At 39.1% G+C, this 21,074-nt stretch overlaps 1 protein-coding gene across 5 annotated transcripts in view; it reads left to right on the plus strand.

The window, feature by feature from the left end:
- Positions 1 to 21,074, plus strand: part of Sema5a (sema domain, seven thrombospondin repeats (type 1 and type 1-like), transmembrane domain (TM) and short cytoplasmic domain, (semaphorin) 5A) — a 451,529-nt gene that overhangs the window by 209,839 nt on the left and 220,616 nt on the right. For all 5 annotated transcript variants that reach the window (NM_009154.2, XM_011245340.2, XM_030248431.1 and 2 more), the window contains 2 exons: positions 5,568 to 5,667; positions 19,727 to 19,772. In NM_009154.2, coding sequence (NP_033180.2) covers positions 5,568 to 5,667; positions 19,727 to 19,772 — 146 coding nt within the window. The remainder of the gene's footprint in view (positions 1 to 5,567; positions 5,668 to 19,726; positions 19,773 to 21,074) is intronic.

Raw genomic sequence — 21,074 nt, forward strand, 5'->3', positions numbered from 1 at the left:
AGTTTATGTGTCATTGGTTTTTGATCTAAGCATGACTTCTCTCATCATGCCTCAATTTTCACATCTATGATGAAGCAGCAGTGAGAGAAATATGGAGATTCAGAGTCATGAGCTTTGCTAATAGGACCTAGAACCAACCGTCCTGCAGAGGTTTTGCATTAGTTAGTTTGGAGCTGGTTGTCCTATTACATATTCTCTATGCAGAGCTTCAATGGCAGAGAGTCAGGCAAGTAACTTCAGGAGACATACACATAGTAGGTTGAGCTTTATGCTACAACATCTTCATCTGATGCGTGTCGCTTTCTTTCTGTGGCTTAGGGAAGATTTTCCTATTATCCCCTGTCCTCACTGAGCATTCATTGTGATTCTAATTCCAGCCTGAATTTCAAATTTGTATAGATTTTTTTTGAAACATTTTCTCTGTCCCCACAATAGACTGAAGAGTGAAAGAGTGAGGGAGGAAATTGGAACTGCCACGTGCCAGTCCTTATCCACCCTTATCCATTTTGACAAATCAATCGAGGTTGGGCTGCTTAGAGTTCGTGCTGCAGGCTGTCGCCCACCTAGCCTGGATTCACTGTCATGTTTGGATCAAGAGCTGCTCCTCAGCACAAAGATCCCCCTTTGTGGCCACATTTTCAGATTTCAAAAGTTTCTCAGCTTAGGGCATCATTACCTAGAATGCCTTTTGCTTGTTTGAGATAACTTATTTTTTTTCCTATTTTTCCCTCATGTGTAATGAAGGGGTACTGACTTGCATGACTATTCAGCATGCAGTTTAAAGCCCCCCAATTACTTTTGACAAAATTTATTAATTCATGTTGCTAAAAATAGTTTTCTTGAAAGTCCAAGCAACATTTCTTTTAAAAGCAGAAATTGTACACTTTTGGTAAAATATTGACAAAATATCACCCTTGAGCTTATGTCACCATGAGGCACACAAATTAACATGCCTGACTTTGGTAGATAATCATTAGAGGACATGTGTCAGTATTTATATTTGTATTAAGCTTAGGTTTTCCAGGGTGTTCCTCCAGTGTCACAAATGATACAGGAGGTATTCAGTTTGAATTTGTAGATTTTGTGTCACTTCCCTTCCTACAATGGCCTCCTTAGCCATTTTATTCAAGTTCCCTTTTGTCATATAAATCTTCCAGCAGTATCAGAGGAGGAAGGAGTGCTCTGGGCTGTTTCTCTCTCTACTTTCTTCTTTGTCTCTCTTGGCCAACTGCAAAGCTTGTTTTCTACCCACTGCCCAGGCTCTAGAGTCTCCTCTCTTGACCCACATTGACTTAAATTTGCCTAGATACTCTGTTTCTCTTCATTTTATGAATCTTTGATGTCAATATTGATAATGACTTGTTGCTGTTATTGACATCTGTTATCACAAAAGTAAATTGTATAATTTATGATGCCTGGATTGCTGGGTCATTCTTATGTTTATTAGATAGGCCTAATTAGATATGTCCTGTGTCTCATAGCACATGCATATGTATGTAAATGTATATATTTGTATATTTATGTGACCATAGGTATTTTTGTGTACATGTATATATGTATGTTTTTATATGTGTTTGTATGTACACACATATTTCTGATTGCTGATACCATATACATTTCTTCAATTTAAGGTGTGTTTTCAGTTGATCTCTGAGATTCCTCTTATAATGCTATTGAGTCAGCCATCCTATCTCATATAATGCTATTGAGTCAGCCATACTATGTAGATTATTGTGATAATTACAACCTCAAACTGAGTTGGGAAGTTTTACCTTTTTGTCTGAAATAATTGCTCAAATGTTTGCATTATATGTTCCTTATAGATTTTGTCTTAATGCACATAAACCCAATCTTGTTATTTCTTAAGCATGCCACATGTTGGAGATCATTATCCAATTAGTTGATGTGCTGTTAATAGCAAATTAGCACAACCAAATAAGCTCTAAAGTATTTCTTAAACTGAGAACACTAGATAGAGTTGTATATGTTGGCTGGGAGTTACTTAGTTATACAAGAGACATTAAAGGGAAAAGGACTGACTTAGGAAGGGAATAAGGAAATGTAAAGAGAGGAGATTGTGGGGGAATTCAGGGCCCTGGTCTTCAGGGGGGGATAGTGCCTTATGACTCTGGCCTGCAGGGAACACACAGAGGCTGTGGTTTCTCATGCAGGGCTTTGTTGCAGAGAAATAAGGGTATATGGTGTACAAAGTTGGGGCAGACCAAGATGGATGAGAGTGCAATGGACAGTCATAATGAAGAAATGGTACTGTTTGGTCCATTTTAAGTGGGTGTTGCCTGAAAAGGAGACAGTTTGTTTTTTTGGGGGGGCGGGGTGGGCATGAAGAGTATATTTGAGCTTCGATTAATGAAATAAAGCATTGACTGATAGATTGTTAACTCATTTTCTTTCTTTCCTCAGCTTCTTGATGTGTCTTGAGGGTGTTTTCAGAAGCATCATTGTTTTGTTGTTGTCTTTGTTTGCCTCAGACTAGAAACTCAACCTGAAGTGACTCTCTTGATCTCATTACTATCGGTCTTTGATCCACTTTTAATTGATGGATGCGTGGCAAAGAAGCTAGCTGATGGTTTTCTGATATTTGTAATAAGTTTTCATGTATTTACTTGGCTTGTATATCACCAAGCAGCAGCAGCAAGGTCAGCCTTGACTTTGTGATTTTTTTTTTTATCCCCTCTTGTATTTGGAAGAGGAACTGAGTCCTCAGCTCTCAAGCCTGGAACTTACTGTGGATGAAGTGATACACTCTCTTCAGCCTGCAAGACTATATCAGGGCATTGTGGGTTTCTATCTGAGTGCTGATGCTTTGGAACTTACGTATCATGTCAGCTCTTCTGGTCTGGGTGATTATGAAAACATCTCTGCAATCTGCCTTCTACCTGTCAGCTTTAGTGGGAGATTTTCTCATGGTTGCTGATCTATGATCTGTCAGTAAGTCAAGTCATGCCCCCTGAACATTGACTCCTTGGTTTAACCTGAAAATGTTTCTTTAATTTTTCCACTTTGGTCTCACTCTAATGATCAGTCTGGGTAAAGAGACCCTCACACACCTCTTGCATTTCATTTCTCTTTTCATGCCTGCCACCTAAAGTCTTTGGTATTTAGTGTTTTAATATCTAGTGCCTTATTCTCCCTCTCTATACTTTCCACAGCACCCTCTCTGTCAGTGTCCTGTGTCTATTTTCAGGATCTTTGATTCAGTAAGTTATGTGCTCACTTGAAAACTTGTAAAAGTTTTCTTGTTACATCTGTTATCAAGTCCAAACTGAATGTGAGTTTCCCCATAGCTTTTGTGTAAGTATGATTTCCAGTCCAGTGTTTCTTAAGCTGCTATTACTTTCTTTTTTTCTGGATTCTTCCTGCTTCATTCACTGACTCTTGAATGGACTCACTCATCCTTAGTCTTTAAATTCAGACCTTACTCAATGGGCATCATATGACAGACAGGCAAAAAGGGGGGGGGGGAGGAGAGAGAGAGAGAGAGAGAGAGAGAGAGAGAGAGAGAGAGAGAGAGAGAGAGAGAGGAACCATGGTCATTATGTTGGAGAAGGTGTGGGTAGATGAAGTAAGGCTAGAGTGAAAACATGGTCTTCATGTTAGAATAAACATGGTTAGATGATGGTCTGGAAAGATGGCTCAGCAGTTAAGAGCACTGGATGCTCTTTCATAGGACTTGGGTTCAATTTCCAACACCTGCACAGAGACTCACAACTGCCAGTAACTCCAGTTCCAGGCAACCCAGCATCCTCATACAAACCTACATGTAAATAAAATACCAATGCATATAAAATAAAAAGTAAATAAAAATCATTAAAACAAAACCAAATGTATTTTTTAAAAAATGTGGTCTCCTTATTGGAGAAAGCATCACTACATGAGATCAGGACAGTGGAATACTGTGGTCTCCATATTTCTCCCATGCCTGTTCCTCCATGACATCTGCCCTATGATTTTGGATGACTCATTCCTTCCATTGGGCCCAGTAGCCTCTTCGTTCTGTAGTTGTAAAATTCCTACAGCCCTATAAACACTTATAAACTATATTTATGTTTATAGAGATATTAGCACTATTGCCCTAAGCGTATTATAAGTTCTTCGAAGGATCATTTGCTAATAAAGTTTTATAGTACTGCTATCTTGTATTTACATAGTTTTAAATGAATAGTTGTTTTAATCAATTTGTGGTAAACATGGAAAAATGTGTGCAAAATACCAAAAAGAAACCAGGGTAGCATTTACATTAAATTTTCAAAAACAAGATTTCTATAATCTTAGACCAAAATACCTTTCAATCAATATCAATTTCCCAGTAACTGATAATGAAGATATTTTACTATCCACCCACAAGGCTACCTCTGCTTCATGTGTTATGTGACAAATTTTCCATAGTAGATCTGTTTTTATCTTCAGTGTCTGTTGAAATATGTTATTGCCTTTCTTTCAACTGATAATGCATTGGTTTGACAGTTGGCATATGCCCATTTAGTCAGTATGATATTATTCAAACACTAAATCAAAGAAAACGAGCATCTGATTATATGGTTGGTTGCCAAGGAAGAGGAGAAGGTATCCTGAAATTGGCAAGCAATGCACTGCATGCTTCCTCAGTGCCAGGAAAGAGGCATGGTTCAAAGGAGTCGTACATTGCTCTTAGAGCTCTCATTTTATCACAATGAGACCCTGTGTCCAGACAAAAATGGGTAACTCCCTTTTTCCTCAGGGGTTTCTCTTCTCTACCTGATCTTCTCTGGAGAGCCCAATCACCATGTCCTCTACCTGAGGAATGTCACCTAGTGACATTTAGTGAAATCACCGTGAATCTCCCTTTCTCCACCCTCTGTGCCACAGTGCCTGGGCAACTCGAGAGGAAGCCAAACTCAGAATCATAAGATGCTAGGCTGGAGGCCTTCTAAGACGAGTTAACGGTGCTTGTTTTTTAAAAAAAGCACATGTATCTTTCGAGTGGTTGTTTCCTGATTTCCCTTAGAAATACTGCAAATGAGTGCTAGGAGTAACTGCACATTTCTCATCTATAAAGGACTAAATGCGTTTAACAATTCTAATGGCATGGCCAAAATAGAAATCAAAACGATCCAGTATGGAAATACTTATTTGGAAAGGCAAAGATACCCATGCTTTGTCCTTGATTCTAAGCCCTATGGGCTTAGGGAGTATGTAAGCCTCAAGCCCTGGGGTCTCACAAGAAATGGTTGTTCGCATTCTGGATGGGTCCTGTGAATGCTTATCTGCAGCCAAAGGAAATCACACATCTGGCTTGTAAATCACAGCCAAGCCTCGCCGTCTGCGTTGTTCTTTATTGGGTGGCCGCCCTCTGTGTTTTACAGGTTAATGTATGAATTATGTGATGTCCTGACACAAGGCTCAAGGGGCCTCTCATGATGGCACCAGGGAACCTCCAAGTCTTCATTGCACTGTCTGCTTCAGGACCTGGCCTCTCTGCCATCCTGGAGGCAGGTCATACTTTAGGTTTTGTTTCATTTTTTTGTTTTTACCTTTTTTTATTTGTTTCTTTTTTGTTTCATGTTTAGAAATTGGCCCCTGGTTACGGGAGTTCAGAGCCGAGAATGCTGTGGATTTCTCGAGGTTAACATTTGACCCAGGACAGAAAGAACTTGTCGTAGGAGCGAGGTGAGAGATGCTGTTTTCCCTCCACAGGCATTTTCTGATTTCACTGTACATCTATGCGTGACACCTGGGTTTCTTGGCTGAAGTCAATGTGAACTGAATAATGTAATTTTATCTAAGAATGTACTGCTATATACACGTCACGGGGTCCATCCTCAGAGAGGGAGCACATGTGCTCTCACTGCAAGCCTGAGCCAGCACCCCCTCCCCCCAGCTCTAGCAACTCTTTAGACCTGAATTCATGAAAGAGGTCAGTCCAGAATTTCAGCAGAGATTTCTAGCAGGGTTCTGCTCTTTAAAGGAGGTAAAGTTACTTCAGACATGAGAAAAGGGAGTACAATTTATTCAGAGCCATGGACCCTGTGTGATAGGCCTCAGTTTCAAACCCAGGCAGTCTGATCCAGTGAAACATGTTCTTGACCTATCTGCATGTTTATCCATAAAGTTCTAGAGACCACAGCCAGCCCTCTATGTGCTTCTGAATACCCTCCATTGTCATTTTGGTGACATTGAATTGCCCATTGCCAGGAAGCTGAGAAATCAAGGGTAATTCTTCATGATTCTGCTCACCCTGAGGAGAGACAGCAGGTTTCTTTGTGGAGTTAGTATCTGTGTGCATCTGGAAACAGGAGCCCAACCCACACATTTAGAGTTGTCTCCCTCGTCCTCTCTGATATCTCCTCTGAACATGTGTGTAATTCCTACACTCAGAAACCTGCCATATGTAAATATGAATTCCTCTGGAACCAGAGGAAGGCACCTGGAGCAACCGGTTGTTCGCATCTCTGTCATATGAAATGCTTTTCTACATTGTAAGACAGCAATTTTAGATCGAGAGTTTGTAAAATTCCTATATAGACCTGAGTGAAGCTCAATTTAAATTGTGTTCTGGGTCTTCTAGTTAAACATAGTATGTCTCCTAGAATCATCTTCTTTCAGATCCTATTCCAGAGCATTGGGGAAGACATGAGGGGTCATGGACTCTATACACCACTGCTCACCTGTAGGTTCTGAGGAGCCCTAATATATGCTCCAATGTTTAGTTATGTAACCAAATTGTCAGTGAATGGCTAGAAGGTGGCCTGCAGTCATAGTGCTGGCTAGGTGGCAATTTGGATGAAAGTGTGGGTGTGAGCCAGCCAGATTGATTCCTCATGCCTTTTTCCTCACTCTCCCATCAATAGGACAATGGAGTTCCTGATATTAATCTCAGCCCACTCTTTAACTGAGAGTGTGGGCTGTATATTTGCAAGGGTTTTAGGTTGGCCTCCTGACGTCTAGATTTTTCTTTTCCTTTTGAAACTACAGTTAACAAAATTGTCTTTTATATAATGACTGCTCTTGGGAGCACCATTGGATAAAAGTTGAGTGTCTGGTTTGACTGCCAGCATCTGCCTTGATGTCTCAATGCCCCTCATAATTTCCCAAATGGTCTAGGCCTATGGAATTATTTAAACTTCCCCAAGCTATTAAGTGTATTCTCTTGCCTCTGGGATTAGGTTTGAATTTTTCCAGAATACTGGCTACTGCTCAGTCAGCCCATGCCAAATTTTCTTTCTGTAGAAATCTTTTTCTTAGAGTAGGTCCTGACCCAATATCCTCTACTGGTTTTGAACCTCCATATTGCCTACTTTACATAGTTCCATTAGTACCAAGGCTCAATTGTTAACACTGCAATGTTAAGGGCATTGTATTATTTCTTTACACGTTTCACCCTCTTCCTAGATAACAGATGTGTCAAGCCTTCTTTGTTTGTTTGGTTTCCTACAGTGTAGCACATTTCCTTCCTCCTTGTAGAAACCCAAAGACTCAGTGACAAGCTTAACACTAAGATTTGATTTGTAACACTGTGTATGTCTGAGAAAATTTTAAGAAAACAGATTTAGAATGACCTCAGGTTATTCCACATAGTTACATTTGGAACAAACATGAAAAGGTAATGGGTTATATATCTCAAGGCTTACCCAAGTCTCAACTGTAACCCAAGCAGAAGAGGCCCTTTCCTCAAAAGCAGGTACAAATATGTCTCAAACAGTGTTGATCTTATATCCCCTAGTTATCTTTCAAACCATTCTTAAAGGCTTTCTATTAGTTTGACTCAAGAGTCTCCACCATCTCTGGAGTACTGGAAAATTTGGCATTTGGTCAAGATACCAGCTTCTCTTAAGGGATGTAAGAGGACACAGAGTAAACCATAGATTGTTACACACTTCTGTGCCTGCTCTGGGTGCAGTAGCAACTAGGGATGGTTCTCAATGGAAAACCATCCTTGGTCATCTTCACCTGAGCAGCTCTGCTGTTCTCCCTAGCATTGCTTTCCAATGGACCAGTAGCCGAGTCACCCTGGTGGGCAATGTGGTGTGGTTTCTAGAATAAAGACAATGAAATACAGTATGCTCAGTGACACCTGAATTTCAGGTAATCAAAACATGATATTTTATAGGAAGTATGCTTCGGGAGCCTGGAGACCCTAGGAGCAAGGGCTACAGTTTGTAATTTACAACAATGTTTAATACATTGTAGCTACTTGATAAATGAGAAAGAGAGGGCTAAGCTGGACTTCCCAAGCCCTGTGACCCAAAGCCTGCTTCTGAGCCTGGTTTTCTTAAATTTAAAGTTAGTATGATTATTATCACCCCTTCCAGCTATTGTAAGGATTAATGAAATAGTCCATTACAGACTCTAGCTTCATTAACAAGCTCCCAGCAAGCCTGCAGTGTGACGAAACCACGCACTTTCCAGATGAGTCCACATTCATACACATCAGCCTTTCAGGCAGATAACCCCAAAGGAAGAAGGGAGAAATTTCATCGAGGAAATTTAGTGGAATTAGGCTCAAAACGTTTGAGAGGGAGTCTGACCACTTATTACACTTTAAAAATAGCCTAGCCCTCAGGTTCTTATTTGGGAAGGAATGACCTAGCAAGACACGTTTGTATAACATGTGTTTTTCAGAAACCAGGAATGGTTTAGAAATATGAGCTTCCAGGGTTTTCTACATTTCCTTCTAGGGAAGATGTTGCTTTCCTCTATTCCGTTGATGCTCTATGTCACCAAGATTGAAGTCAGAGATCCTTAGCACTCTTTGATAAAATGAGCTCATTGTGCTGAAGAAGGAAAATAAGTCCTCAGGCACACTGTGCTTATCTATAACCAGAAGGGATATGAATAGGAATCCATGCAATTTCCTGAAGGATTCATTCACTAATGATTTCCAAGATGTACATTGACTTTCACATGAATTTAAGTGCATTGATGTTCAAATCCTGCTTTACTCTTGCTCCTTTACAACTTAATACTGTTCACCTTTGCATCTCTCATACTTGGCCATCTTCCCTTGGAGGAAATGTGGAAACTGCTGCAAGACGTCAGGGCAGCAGCACTTGCAAAGACAGCCACAATTCACCTTTCCTGTATTTGCTTCTGGTATTTTACTTCCTTGTGTTTCTTTTCTTAGTATAATGTGTGTCTTGTGTATGTATATTTCTTGTCACAAAACCTACCAAAATCAATTTCATGGAATGAAAGAAGAAAGGAAAATCAATCAAAAGAATGTGCAATCACTTGTGGTGTTTGTGTGGATAATTGTAAAAGGAATGGCACTAATAATACTACACAAGCTAAAAGACTCCGTTTTGCTGTAGATACAAATGTAGCAGCAGATGTAGGAGAGGGTGATAACATTTATATTTTGCAAATGAGTTCTTCTTGTGCCTTGGATTCAGTCTTAGGGGTGGCAAGCAATGATCTCGAGACACAGGCATCTGTGTGACACGTTGAATTTGAATGGTGATTATCTATGATACTTGACTTGATGTACACAATGTGGTGTGTAGTACTGGTCATTTTCTAGTTAGCTACATTTAATACTACAAAATGCTGAGCACTTGTCATGAGAGAATCCATCATGAAAACTTCTGTAGGGCCTTCGCCATTGAACAGGGAAGACATCAAGGTTTCCTTTGGGGCTATTTGGACACTTCTTCAAGATGGCTCTCAAAATGTAAGCATCTTTTCACCTGTATCTTTTTTAAAGATATTTTTACTTTAAATTCTATTTGTTTCATATGCTATTGATTATTTACTTTCCATATTTAACATCCCAGACTTTTATTCCTCTTCTACAGTCTTCAATGTAATATAGACATACCTAGTGAAGGGTACATTTTTACCTGCTGTGTTTTAGTCAGAATGGACCCAGATAGTGCTCACAAACCAAGCCTCATCCATAGTCCAGCTGACTCAACCACTTGTTATGTATAGTGGTGAAATTGAAATCCAGAAGTCAGTGTATCAGATAATAACTTCGACTGATAACAAATTTAGTGACTTATTTTTCTGGAAATATTTGGGTTTTATTCTATCAGAATTCTGTCAGGAAACAGTAATACTATGACCACACCAGGTAGACAGATTCTGGGTCTGGATAAGTCTCCTAACACACATGATTTAATGGGAAAACAACCAATAGTGCCACACCTTACACGCCTGCCTTCAGTGTAGATCAGAGCATAGCAGCGTACCTTGTACACTGACCAGGTGTCAGGGCCACTTTATGGATACTTATTCTGCACAATTGATCATTACAACTCATACTTGACAGCAACACAGAGACGTCTCTGGATCACCTTTTTAATCAGTACATATGCTTCTAGATATCTCTATTCCTGCATAGGAAAGAGTATAGATTACCAATCAGCATTGCCTTTTGCTTTGTTCTGTTTTTTTTTTTAACAGGAAAAAAAAAGTAAAAGTCATTAATTCAGCTGAAAACCTGAGTGCTCCAAAGGAAGAGGTTAATTTTCTTTAGAAATCACGGGGATTGGTTGAATAATTTCGGTGTATTTTTAACCATTTGTTTCCCTAATGTTCAAAACTGAGAATTAAAACTGAAGGAAATAGTCACACACTCTCCCTTTGGCTGAATTTGCTTTATGTATCCAGAACTGTTAAAAATCTTAAACACCTTAAAATTCTGTGTTTACAGAGGACTTTCACTGATTCATGTTCTGTATCACAGACCACCAACAATTTAGCTTTTTAATGTGCATGTCTGGGAGATGAAAAATGACATATTTATAAATTGTTCTTTTAATCAAGAAAACAATCTATAAAGTTGGTTAAACTGAGTCTTCCTAGACCATGGTTACCTAACAGTTTCTAGTAGGGAGAGCAGGTTCTCTTGATGGTTTGTCTTAAGCTGATTCTAACTTTTCCCATGAGATCCCAGGGCATTGGAGTTTCGTGTCCCTAATAACCTCCCAATGAATTATTTTAAGTGAGTATGTGTTCTCATAAGGCTATGCCAACTAACAAGGCAGGCTTCTGTTTAATTAAAATTAGGGTTGGGTTTTTTTTTTTGGTTTTGTTTTGTTGTTGTTTTTTTTTTTTATTTGTTTCCTCTCCTCACAAAACAAACATTCTACTCCTTCTAATGAAGGTGTGTCAGGGAGAGAGGCTATTTTAGATTCGTTCAGTTTTCTAAAATTGCCTAATACCATTCTCTGTGGTTTTTTGTTTGTTTGGGTTTTTTTTGTTTGTGTGTTTGTTTTGTTTTTTTCAAGATAGCTGTAATCTTTGTGTTTGCTTTAAAACTTTACTGGAGATTTAACTTGCTGGAAGTATTTTACCATTAAAAGCAAACGTAGAAATGCTTATAGGATCAACAGTTCAGTTTCCAGCAGACATGTCTCTTCCTGATTTTGGAGGATGTATTTTAGTTGAGCTTATGAAATTAGAGGTAATACATGCCAGGGGGATGAAACCAATGATTGGGGGTGAATCCAAGGAACAGTGGCCTTGCCGTGCAAAGCACCCCGAGAGGATGGCCATAAGGATGCTGTGTTCTCATTAATTATGACTTACGAGGTTGAGATGAAGGAGGGGTGCTGCTGCTCCTTCCTTCTCCTTTCTGTTCTCTGACCTCCCCTGAACCTTTACTGTGAGACTTAATTACATTTTCTTTTCCTATCTTTTCTTCCTTGGGGCTGGTATTACGTGTACTGGTGCTTAACAGTCTTTGCTTCACTCGCATGGTTTAAGGTGAGCCATCATTTAATTTTTAGGTTAAAACAACAGTGGCTCTGTCTCCCTCGGCTGCCTGCAGCTGCTTCAGTGAGCTAAAGTCTGAAGTCTTATATCTGGGCCATATGAGTGAGATCTTGTCATCCAAATGATAGCTTATGTAAACTTGTCTTGAGAGTGTATCCCCTTGGAATGTGACCAATTCTCTTAGTCTTTGGTTACACTTTTCTGCTGGTTTTTAAAGACTATATATTTAGTCAAAATTAATTTATATTTGTACTGGATAGGCTAGTTGAGGATTTAATACTCAGGGGTAATAAGCTTGAGATAACTGGAATAATTAATTCTTTGAACTAGGGACCTAACTCTGGCTTCTTTAGTCAACTATTACTACACAGGCACTGCCTCTTTATTGCAGGTTGTGGATGTGACTAAGTTTTGTGGATATGATATTCTTGGAGTGCCAGGAGAACTCTCTTCTGAGCCAGTTCTGGGTGGGGCTCATAAAAATGTATTAACTAGGTACTTTCTTCTTAGGACCCTTAATTTACCTAGTGTATTTACCAGGTGAATTACTAGTAGCTATAGTATGCTGTGCAGTATCTTAGGTGTCAGGGAACTGAAGTATGTTCAGCTCCAAGTACAACAGTTGGTTGACAGTGGCCTTTGAGTTCGTTTTCTGTCTTTTACAAATAAAGTTTTATTGAGACACAGCCATGTCTGTCCATTTACACCTTGACTATAGAGAGTTTGGAGCTATAAGTGCAAAGATAAAATATTAATATATTTTCCTCTGGTTTATAGAAACTTCCTGACTTTGGGATTAGCGAGAGTGATAGGTCAACTAGTAATTTCTTTGTTAACAGCTTCACTAACCTTAAGGACAATAACAATAAAGAGATTGAGGAAGGGTTCACTGAGAAGGCTCCCATCCAAGTGGGACTTGGACATGCTTTGAACACCAGTAGAGAGTTCTCACAGGAAAACTACAGGACTTTTGAGTCTGGGAAGGAACAACTTGGAATGCAAGTACCCATAGGTGACTCACAATGGAAAGTGACTATGGGTGGGGACCCTGGATCAAAGGCAGAGCTGGGAATTAGCCTTTTAATATAGAGTTTGGCAACCTTTCACTCAGGCCAAGAGCTCTTACCTGGTCCTTGTAGACAGTGGAAGTCCTTCCAGACTCACTGTTTAGTCTATTCAGATCATTTTCTGTGTGGCAATGAAGAGCCCTTTCTGACAGCAGAGAGATGCCCGGATTCCCACACCCGTGGGTTCACGTGCTCATACATGCCTAAGGAGATGCTGCTGCCATACAGTGTGCACACTGTGCCAGGGTTAGGAGAGTTCCTGGTGGGGGCTGTGATCAGGTCAGAAAGAACTTGAAGTTAGGCCTTCAGAATATAGACAGAAGAGGAACAGGTAGAAACATTTTTCAGAATTGGGCTTGACAATGAGATTCATGACAAAACGGATGTGGGTGTCTGAGGGTCAGAGTCCAAGGAGACTTCAGTGGGACTCAGTGGGAAGGCACATGTAGGCGAATGAGCAATGAATCGTCTGTTATTTAAAACTGTATGAGGACTAAAGCTTATGTTTCAATAACTGAACAGAGCCCAGAGAAATTATTTTACATGTAAATAATTAAAGTGACAACTCCTAGGAAATCATAGGCTAAAAGAGGCAGAAATACTCAGGTGAAATTGTTTTGAGCCATTGAGTTTCTATGTTGACTAGAAAATGGGAAATAGCAAGTCACATATGTATCAGATGCATGAAAGTAGAAGTCAGCAGTGACTTTAGTGTATTCCATCAGCATGGGGTCGTCCAACCCTGAGAGATCTACAAGCCATATTTAATGCATAAGGAGGTTTAAATGATTAAAGTGGCCGTTAGCTGCATTGACTTGTAACTCTTGTTCAATATATTTTCTCCAGAAAAGCTTTCTCTGATTTTTTTCTCTCAACCTGTGAAATTTGCTATTGGAAGCATTGAAATCTGCCTTCATCACTTCTTTCTTGCTAAATGAGAAGGTGCCCCTCTATTTCTGAAGCCTTTTATTGTTATTTTAAAAACATTCTTGTGGGTTTGCTTCACTTTGTTCTGATTCTTTTCACTGTTTTGTTTTGTTTTGTTTTGTTTTGTTTTGTTTTGTTTTGTTTTGTTTTGTTTTGTTTTGTATTGCTTTGTGCCCCAGGTTGGCCTCATACTCACTTGGCCATCCTGTCTTGTGCTTCTGTGTGCTAGGATTCCATGTGTGCACCACAATATCTGACAAGATCTTATTATTTCCTTTTGCCTTGTCATGCCATTGGGATTGGAGGTCTTACACATGTTGGGAAGTGGTCGAACACTGAGTTGTCTTTCCATCTTCTGATTCCATTTGCAGTTGGAGGGATTGAGCCTCGTGCCTTGTTATCATGACAAATAAGTGCCTTACCACTGAGCCTTGTCTGCTTATACTTTATAAATGCATCATTTAAATGTGTTAATATGTGACGGGCATGGTTTGGTATAAATTTAATTTTTGAAACTTATTTCTAGTATGTGATACTTTTAAGAGTTAAATTGAAATACCCTTTTGTAAATAGAAAATTAAATGATCCAATATGCTTCATGAGTACTAGACATAGAGATCAGAAAATAAATAGATAAAATCAGAACCACTTAAAATTTTTCTAGTAACAATAATGTATTTACTATATATTTTTAAATATTTTCTTTAAAATAAAAAAATATTTTACTATTATGGAGGAGTATAGGTTTGTTCACATAGGCACAGAAGAGGCTGTCCGATCCCACAGAACTAGCAATACAGGAAGTTGTGAATCTCTTGTCATAGGTAATTGGTTCCTGACAGAAAAGTCTGAGGTTAACACTGAGTCATCTATCTATTCATCCCCCAATGATTAGAGGTTATAAAGATGTTTAGAAATAATAAAGACTGACTTTACTTGTTATCATATCTAGAACATATATTATCAAAACCTCCCAGAATTAAAAATCTACAACATAAATACTATCAGTTACAAAATGCTCTCATTGTATTTGAACCATATGTCCCTGAGCTTCCACTTCTATCAGAGGAGCTAGTGTACTTAGCACCACTGCAAATCACACGTGTACCAGACTCATGAAAGTAGATGTCGGTGTTGCCCTTGGTCAGTCAGCATGGAGTCATCTATGCTGGTCTCTAGTAGGTGGCTCATGCTTGGGTGCATAGCCACATCCCCATGCACATAGACAGCAGGGCTAATTCTATTCAGGGTTGTTATTGACAGCACATAAACAAAGGGCCTTGAGCAGGGAGAAAGCTAGGGTGAGGAGCACTAGGCAGGGCTGGAGGGAGGAAGTGATGGATGGATATGATCAATATATATTGTATAAATGCATGGAACTACCCAAGAATGAAAGCATATTACTTAAAATATACATGTAATTTAGTTTGGCTTGTTAAACACATGTGAAAAAGCACAGGGAAGAAATGTCTTCTAGAATAATTCTGAGTACATGCACACAAAAAGATACAGGTGTTTTAGAATTAACATACAGTCAGTAAACACAGAGTTAGAAATAGCCATTTTGGGGCTGGTGAGATGGCTCAGTGGGTAAGAGCACCCGACTGTTCTTCCGAAGGTCCAGAGTTCAAATCCCAGCAACCACATGGTGGCTCACAACCATCTGTAACAAGATCTGACTCCCTCTCCTGGTGTGTCTGAAGACAGCTACAGTGTAGTTACATATAATAATAAAATAAATCTTTAAAAAAAAAAAAAAGAAAAGAAATAGCCATTTTAAACAGGTTGAAGAGCTGTCATTAAGATCCCTACAAATTATTTATGTTTGTTAAAATGGTTGATCTGTTAAGGATTTCATCTTAATTTTTTTAAGGAGCATTTTTATGTTTTGTATTGTATATCTACCATCTTTCCAGCCAATTCACGTATTTAAACTCTCAAATCTACTAATGTAACTGAAAACCTGGTTATCTTGTCAAATACCCTTGTGTCAAACAGTGTGCTGGTGGGATACCGACAGACGTCCTGAAGGAAATGTGCTGTTGCCAAAGCTGAGCGAATGATCTAGATTTGGATACAGGTCATTCAGTTTTCAGTTAGTAGAACCTTCTCAGACTTACATATAATTGTGTTGTGACAATTTATATGAAACATATTTTATCTTCAAATTGTTCAAGGACTAACGTCAGACCAAGCTTTTGTTAAATTGCAAGAGTTTCTTGTCTCCATTGTTAGCATGTTTTCTACGAATACGCTTGCATCTCAGTCCCCACTTCTCTCAGGGACATGCCCATGCCTTTTTCCCTTAAACAATGCCTTCTCAGTTACAAGCACACCTCCGCACTAACACGTTAAATAACAACGTAGTCTTTTTTTCTTTGCTTTTATAGTCATATTCATCAAAGGCCTATTGAGTTATTCTAAAAGGATGTCATCTTAAAACCCCTATGTCTTTCATAATTAATGGAGGTCACAGTTACATTTTATGGTGTCTTTAGATGAGATAAGCTTTTCAGTTAATATGCTTTTGATGGTTCACCCTTTTCTTTAACGCCCTCTGAATTGCAGTACTTTACATGATGACAACAGGGCATTCAACTTCATCTGGTAAGGATTGCACTGTTCCCTCAGAGACTGGATTGTTGCGTTTTGTGATTTGTTGCTAATATGCCACTGGGGGATGAGATGTGACACAGTGATGGGTCTTCAGTCCTAGAGTCAATAAGACATAAACTCCGAGACAGAGAAAACACATTTGGCCATCTAGAGGGGGAAAGGATGAACAGGCTTTAGCATTGTCGTTTGGCTTCTGCCAAAGGCAATGGCTTTGTGATTTGAATTAGTCATCTGCATCTGTGGACTCTCCAATCACATTCCTCATAAAAGTGATCTGTCTTATTGCATTTGAATGTGTAATGTCTAATTTTATTTCAAGACCCTGGGAACAAATGTCTAATTTTACTCCAGAAATACTAAGGAGAAACAAATCCATATTTTTATCCAGCATAGCAATAAAACCAAACCAAGTTTACCCCTCAGCAAACTGTTACTTCCTATTTCCATAAGGAGAAGAAAATATGGGAGGGAGCAGAATAGCTCCTTTAAATTGTGTCACCATACACAGAACAGTCTAACATCTTAATCTTTTGTACCAATGCTTCTTGCTCTTGAAGAATGACCATGGCCTTCATTACTACCTGTTTACATCTAGAGGTGTTATGAAGATTAATGGGAATACTTAACGCTTTGAGCTTCTCCCAAATTGCCCCATTAAAGAAACAGATGCTAAGAGCAACATTTGGTTAGCATCACTGGTTGGCTGTGAGCCCAAATCATTACTCTTTCATGTTGGAAAGGGTGGTGGCCTTTCTCCTGGACCTCACATATATTGTTTTCCCACCTCTGTGCTCACACAATTGCAAGATAAAGTGCTTGCTTCTTCCGAGGTGCCCTGGAGAACAGCCATTTGCTGGGGACATAGATCTTACTTTGTGGTGTGAGCGGCCCAACATCTGCGAGTATCAATTTTTTATTCCTTTTAGACGATTTTCTTTCTTTTTGTAACCTTTAACTTCATAGGTCACTGACCCAAACTGCAATAGATCAACTTGTCTTGAGAGATTTAAGGACGTTCTTGTTGCCTAGCAGGATTGGAATTTTTGTGCAGCCAAAGTAGTCTTAGGTCTAAGTTTGGAGAAAAGTGGTTTGTGAAAGAGGTTAGAGGTGTCTCTTCAGATCCATTGGTCCAGTGGAGGGGAGGGATTAAAAGAATCCCATCAACATTTCACTTGGTATTCTATGGGGTGAAATAATCTTGAAATAGGTGGCACTGTTGTAATACCAAAATGTGCAGTGTTACACATTTGCAGTACACAAAGAACCATCAGAACATTTGAGAGACGACTTGGGTTTTCTGCAATGCATTATTTATTAACCAAACATTTAAAAGCAACTACTACACAGTGTCCTTCAAAACAAAAACAAACAACCAGACAAAACCCACAAAAAAAAAAGCAAAAAGACCAATTGCTAGGGAAATACAATCAACCAACTTGAAAACAGACATTTACATAGACACTGGTAATATGTAAGACTTATATACAGTTCAGGTAACTTCAGCTTCAGATTGTCCAAGTCCTTTGTTATCAAGACTATGGTATATAGTTGGTTTTCTAATACCAAATGCTCTGCCCCGAAAGCATACATATAAGCAACACTATACAGACCGAACAGGTTATATTTATGGATATGCACACACAAGTATGTAACAATTAGTAAATTAATGCAAAAGATTTGAAATAGAGAAAGAGTTGTGGGAGTATTTGAGAGAGTAAAGAGGGGGGAAAGAATGATGTAATTATAATTATAATTTCAAAAATAAAAGAAAAACAGACGATGGCTTATTAATATTGTCTTATTAATATTGTACTTATTAACTGGACTTAAATAAGGACATCATTTCTTGTTTTATATGATGAAGTTGTAATCATATCTGCTAAGATTGTTTTGCAATGTTAGTTGAGAGAAATATAAACATTTAAACTGGTTTCCAGAAGTTACTAAAATTCACCTTAACAATTTTGTTTTTTAAATTTAATTTTATTTATACTATTTTTTAAATGGCTGTTGTTTACCTTTCCATTAATGTAACAAACTGCTTGGAATCATTAATAGTGTAAGGACAAGTTTCCTTTGGGCACAACTTCAGAACTTTCATGTGTGTCCATCTGACTCTTTTTTTCTTGTTGATGGAGACTGTAGTAGACAAGGCTTGAGCACCTTATGTAGACTAGGCAAAGAGATAGACGAAGCTGCCCAGGGATCCAGTATCTTCTTCAGCAGTGACCTAACTTTTTACTACAAGGCCTCGTTCCCTAACACTTCTATCTCACAATAGTGCTACAGCTGGGAACCAAGGCTTCAGCACATGGACCAAGAGAATAAACTGTCTATCCAAATTATAGAAATGGTCGGATGCTCAGGCATCTCTGTTGCTTATTAAATCAGTGGCTTAAAATGTTGTTTAATTATTTACTTAATTAGTTTTTATGTATAATTGGTGTATGTGTGAGTGTGTAAGGCCAGAGGCTGACACAGGAAGGCATCCTTCATTGTTTTCTAATTCACTTTGTGAGATTATGTTTCTCACTGAGCTTAAAGCTAACCAATTGGATAGACTAGCAAATGAGTTCTAGGCATCCCCTGTCTCCAACCTTCTCCCCATAGAAGCTGTAGGTCTGTAGTGGCGCAGCACCATACCCAGTGATTTACAGGGTTACTGGGTATAAGGACTCTGGTTGGACTCTGGTTCTCATGCTCACACAATGGGCTCATCCTACATCCATACACCGTGGTTCCTTTTAGTAATAAGGAATGCGACTTAGGAATAAACACAGATGCACACACACAAACACACACACACACAAACACACACACACAACACTAATAGCAATAACAACAATTAAAGAAAAAGGTAATTAATTTCAAAATAAAACAGGGGTGTGTGTACCTGGAAGGATCCGAAGGGAGGAAAGGAAGGGGGAGACGGTTTAACTATATTTTAATCTCATTTCACAAGTTCACAGCTTGGTCCCTTGCTGAAATGCAATGTGGGCAAGTAGTTTAGAGAAGCAATTAACAGTATAGTGGGGGTGATTGCGGGGGTGGGGGGCGTGGGGGGGGTCCATGTAATCATATCAGAGAGACCAGCCTGCTCTCTTAATGGGGAAGCCCATCATGGTCAGATCACAGTCACAGAAATGAAGGCGTTAAGAGTCAATGGGAGCTTATGTCTGTCTCTCATTGACACATTGCATGGTCCCCAGCTCTCTCACAGGTCTCAGCCACACATCTCTTGATAAGTCGGATGGCCCTGGTCTCTGGTTCCGGGTGTTGCATTACCCTTACTAGTAACAGGATATTTTGTCTACCACATCATTACCTCTTTTTACCATGGATGCTTTGGTTTGGGGGGTGAACCTACTGAAGGTAACTGGATCTCTGTTTGTATTTTGCAGAAACTATCTCTTCAGATTAGAGCTTGAGGATCTGTCTCTCATCCAGGTAGGTGTGATCTATTTTGCTTAAGCTTTCATTTTCCACCTCAAGGATCAGAAGACAGGTGCTTGTAAAGTTGTTAATCAGGGTGAGCAGGTTCATTTCCTCAGTGGCCAGGCCCCTGGGACTCTTAGCAGCCTTATCTGATTTGAGTCACCGCCTCCTTTAATTCCCAATTAGCCATTTCCTCCTGCATATGGTCACTTTACTCCCTGGATTTCTGGTGGTGACAGTGGGAAGGACATGGCTTAAAAGCCCCACAAAGCAAAGAGAAAAATGTTAACCTCTAAAAATGAATTTATTTTTGTTGCCACATGAAGACTGAGCTTTTAATATCCTTATGCTTGAATGTTTACTGTAGGGGCCAGTCTAATCCGCATGGCTTCTTTGCTTCCTCTAGTTTTTTTAGAGAGTGTGCCAGGCAGGGTCTTCTAGAGGGAAAATGAGGGAGATACAAATATCTCCCCTACCAGTATTCCAAGGCTTTTCCTGGAGACTGTTAGGATACTTAAGCTTTGGATAGTTTGGAAAATAGACTTGGAACAATTTCAATAATACCCTAGCGTCCTGTGCTCTAAGAAGTGACTGAGGAGAAGTTGATCCTTTCTGTCTAGAATGTTGTTGCTTTTAAACATTCCAAAACACGAGAACTAGAATTTAATATCAGATCCGTTCTTTTCCTTGCCAGTGTCTTAAAATAAGACAACTCTGTATCAGCCAATATTGTGCTTCTTAACTCTGCACTGGTCACCAGACTCCAGGCTTATTAATACTTATTGGTCTCTTCAATGGCAAAGTGGCTACAACCTACCAAGACCATATGCTAACTGCCTAAGAATTAGCAAAGTCATTCAAACGAGATGAGGCACAGCTATTGTTCAACAGTTGTGTTTGCTTTTGCTTTTTAAGTTGTGGTAATGAATAAATACTTATGAAATTTTTATCATATTGGACAACAAATTACCTGCATGTTGCAGTTTGGTTTGTAACTGGAGTCTTCGGCTGAGCTGTTTGCTAAAATTGTGAATTTATTAATAGGCCATCAGAGTGGTCAAGCTACAGATATCCTCCCTCCTATGTTAAACAGAACAATGATGAACATAGCTCGAATGATGTCACTTATATTTAGATCTAAAAATAAACAATGCAAAGAAGCAGAGAGTAAAATAATGGCTACCGAAGGCTTAGAAAATATATAAAGGCTTGGAAAGGCCTTGGCCAAAGTATACATCATTCCAGCTAACATCAGGAATAATTCTAAGAGATACAGCTTGATAATTACAGTTGCAATACCTGTACTGTGTATAC

Source organism: Mus musculus, chromosome 15 (genome assembly GCF_000001635.26).
Source record: "Mus musculus strain C57BL/6J chromosome 15, GRCm38.p6 C57BL/6J".
NCBI lineage: Eukaryota > Metazoa > Chordata > Mammalia > Rodentia > Muridae > Mus > Mus musculus.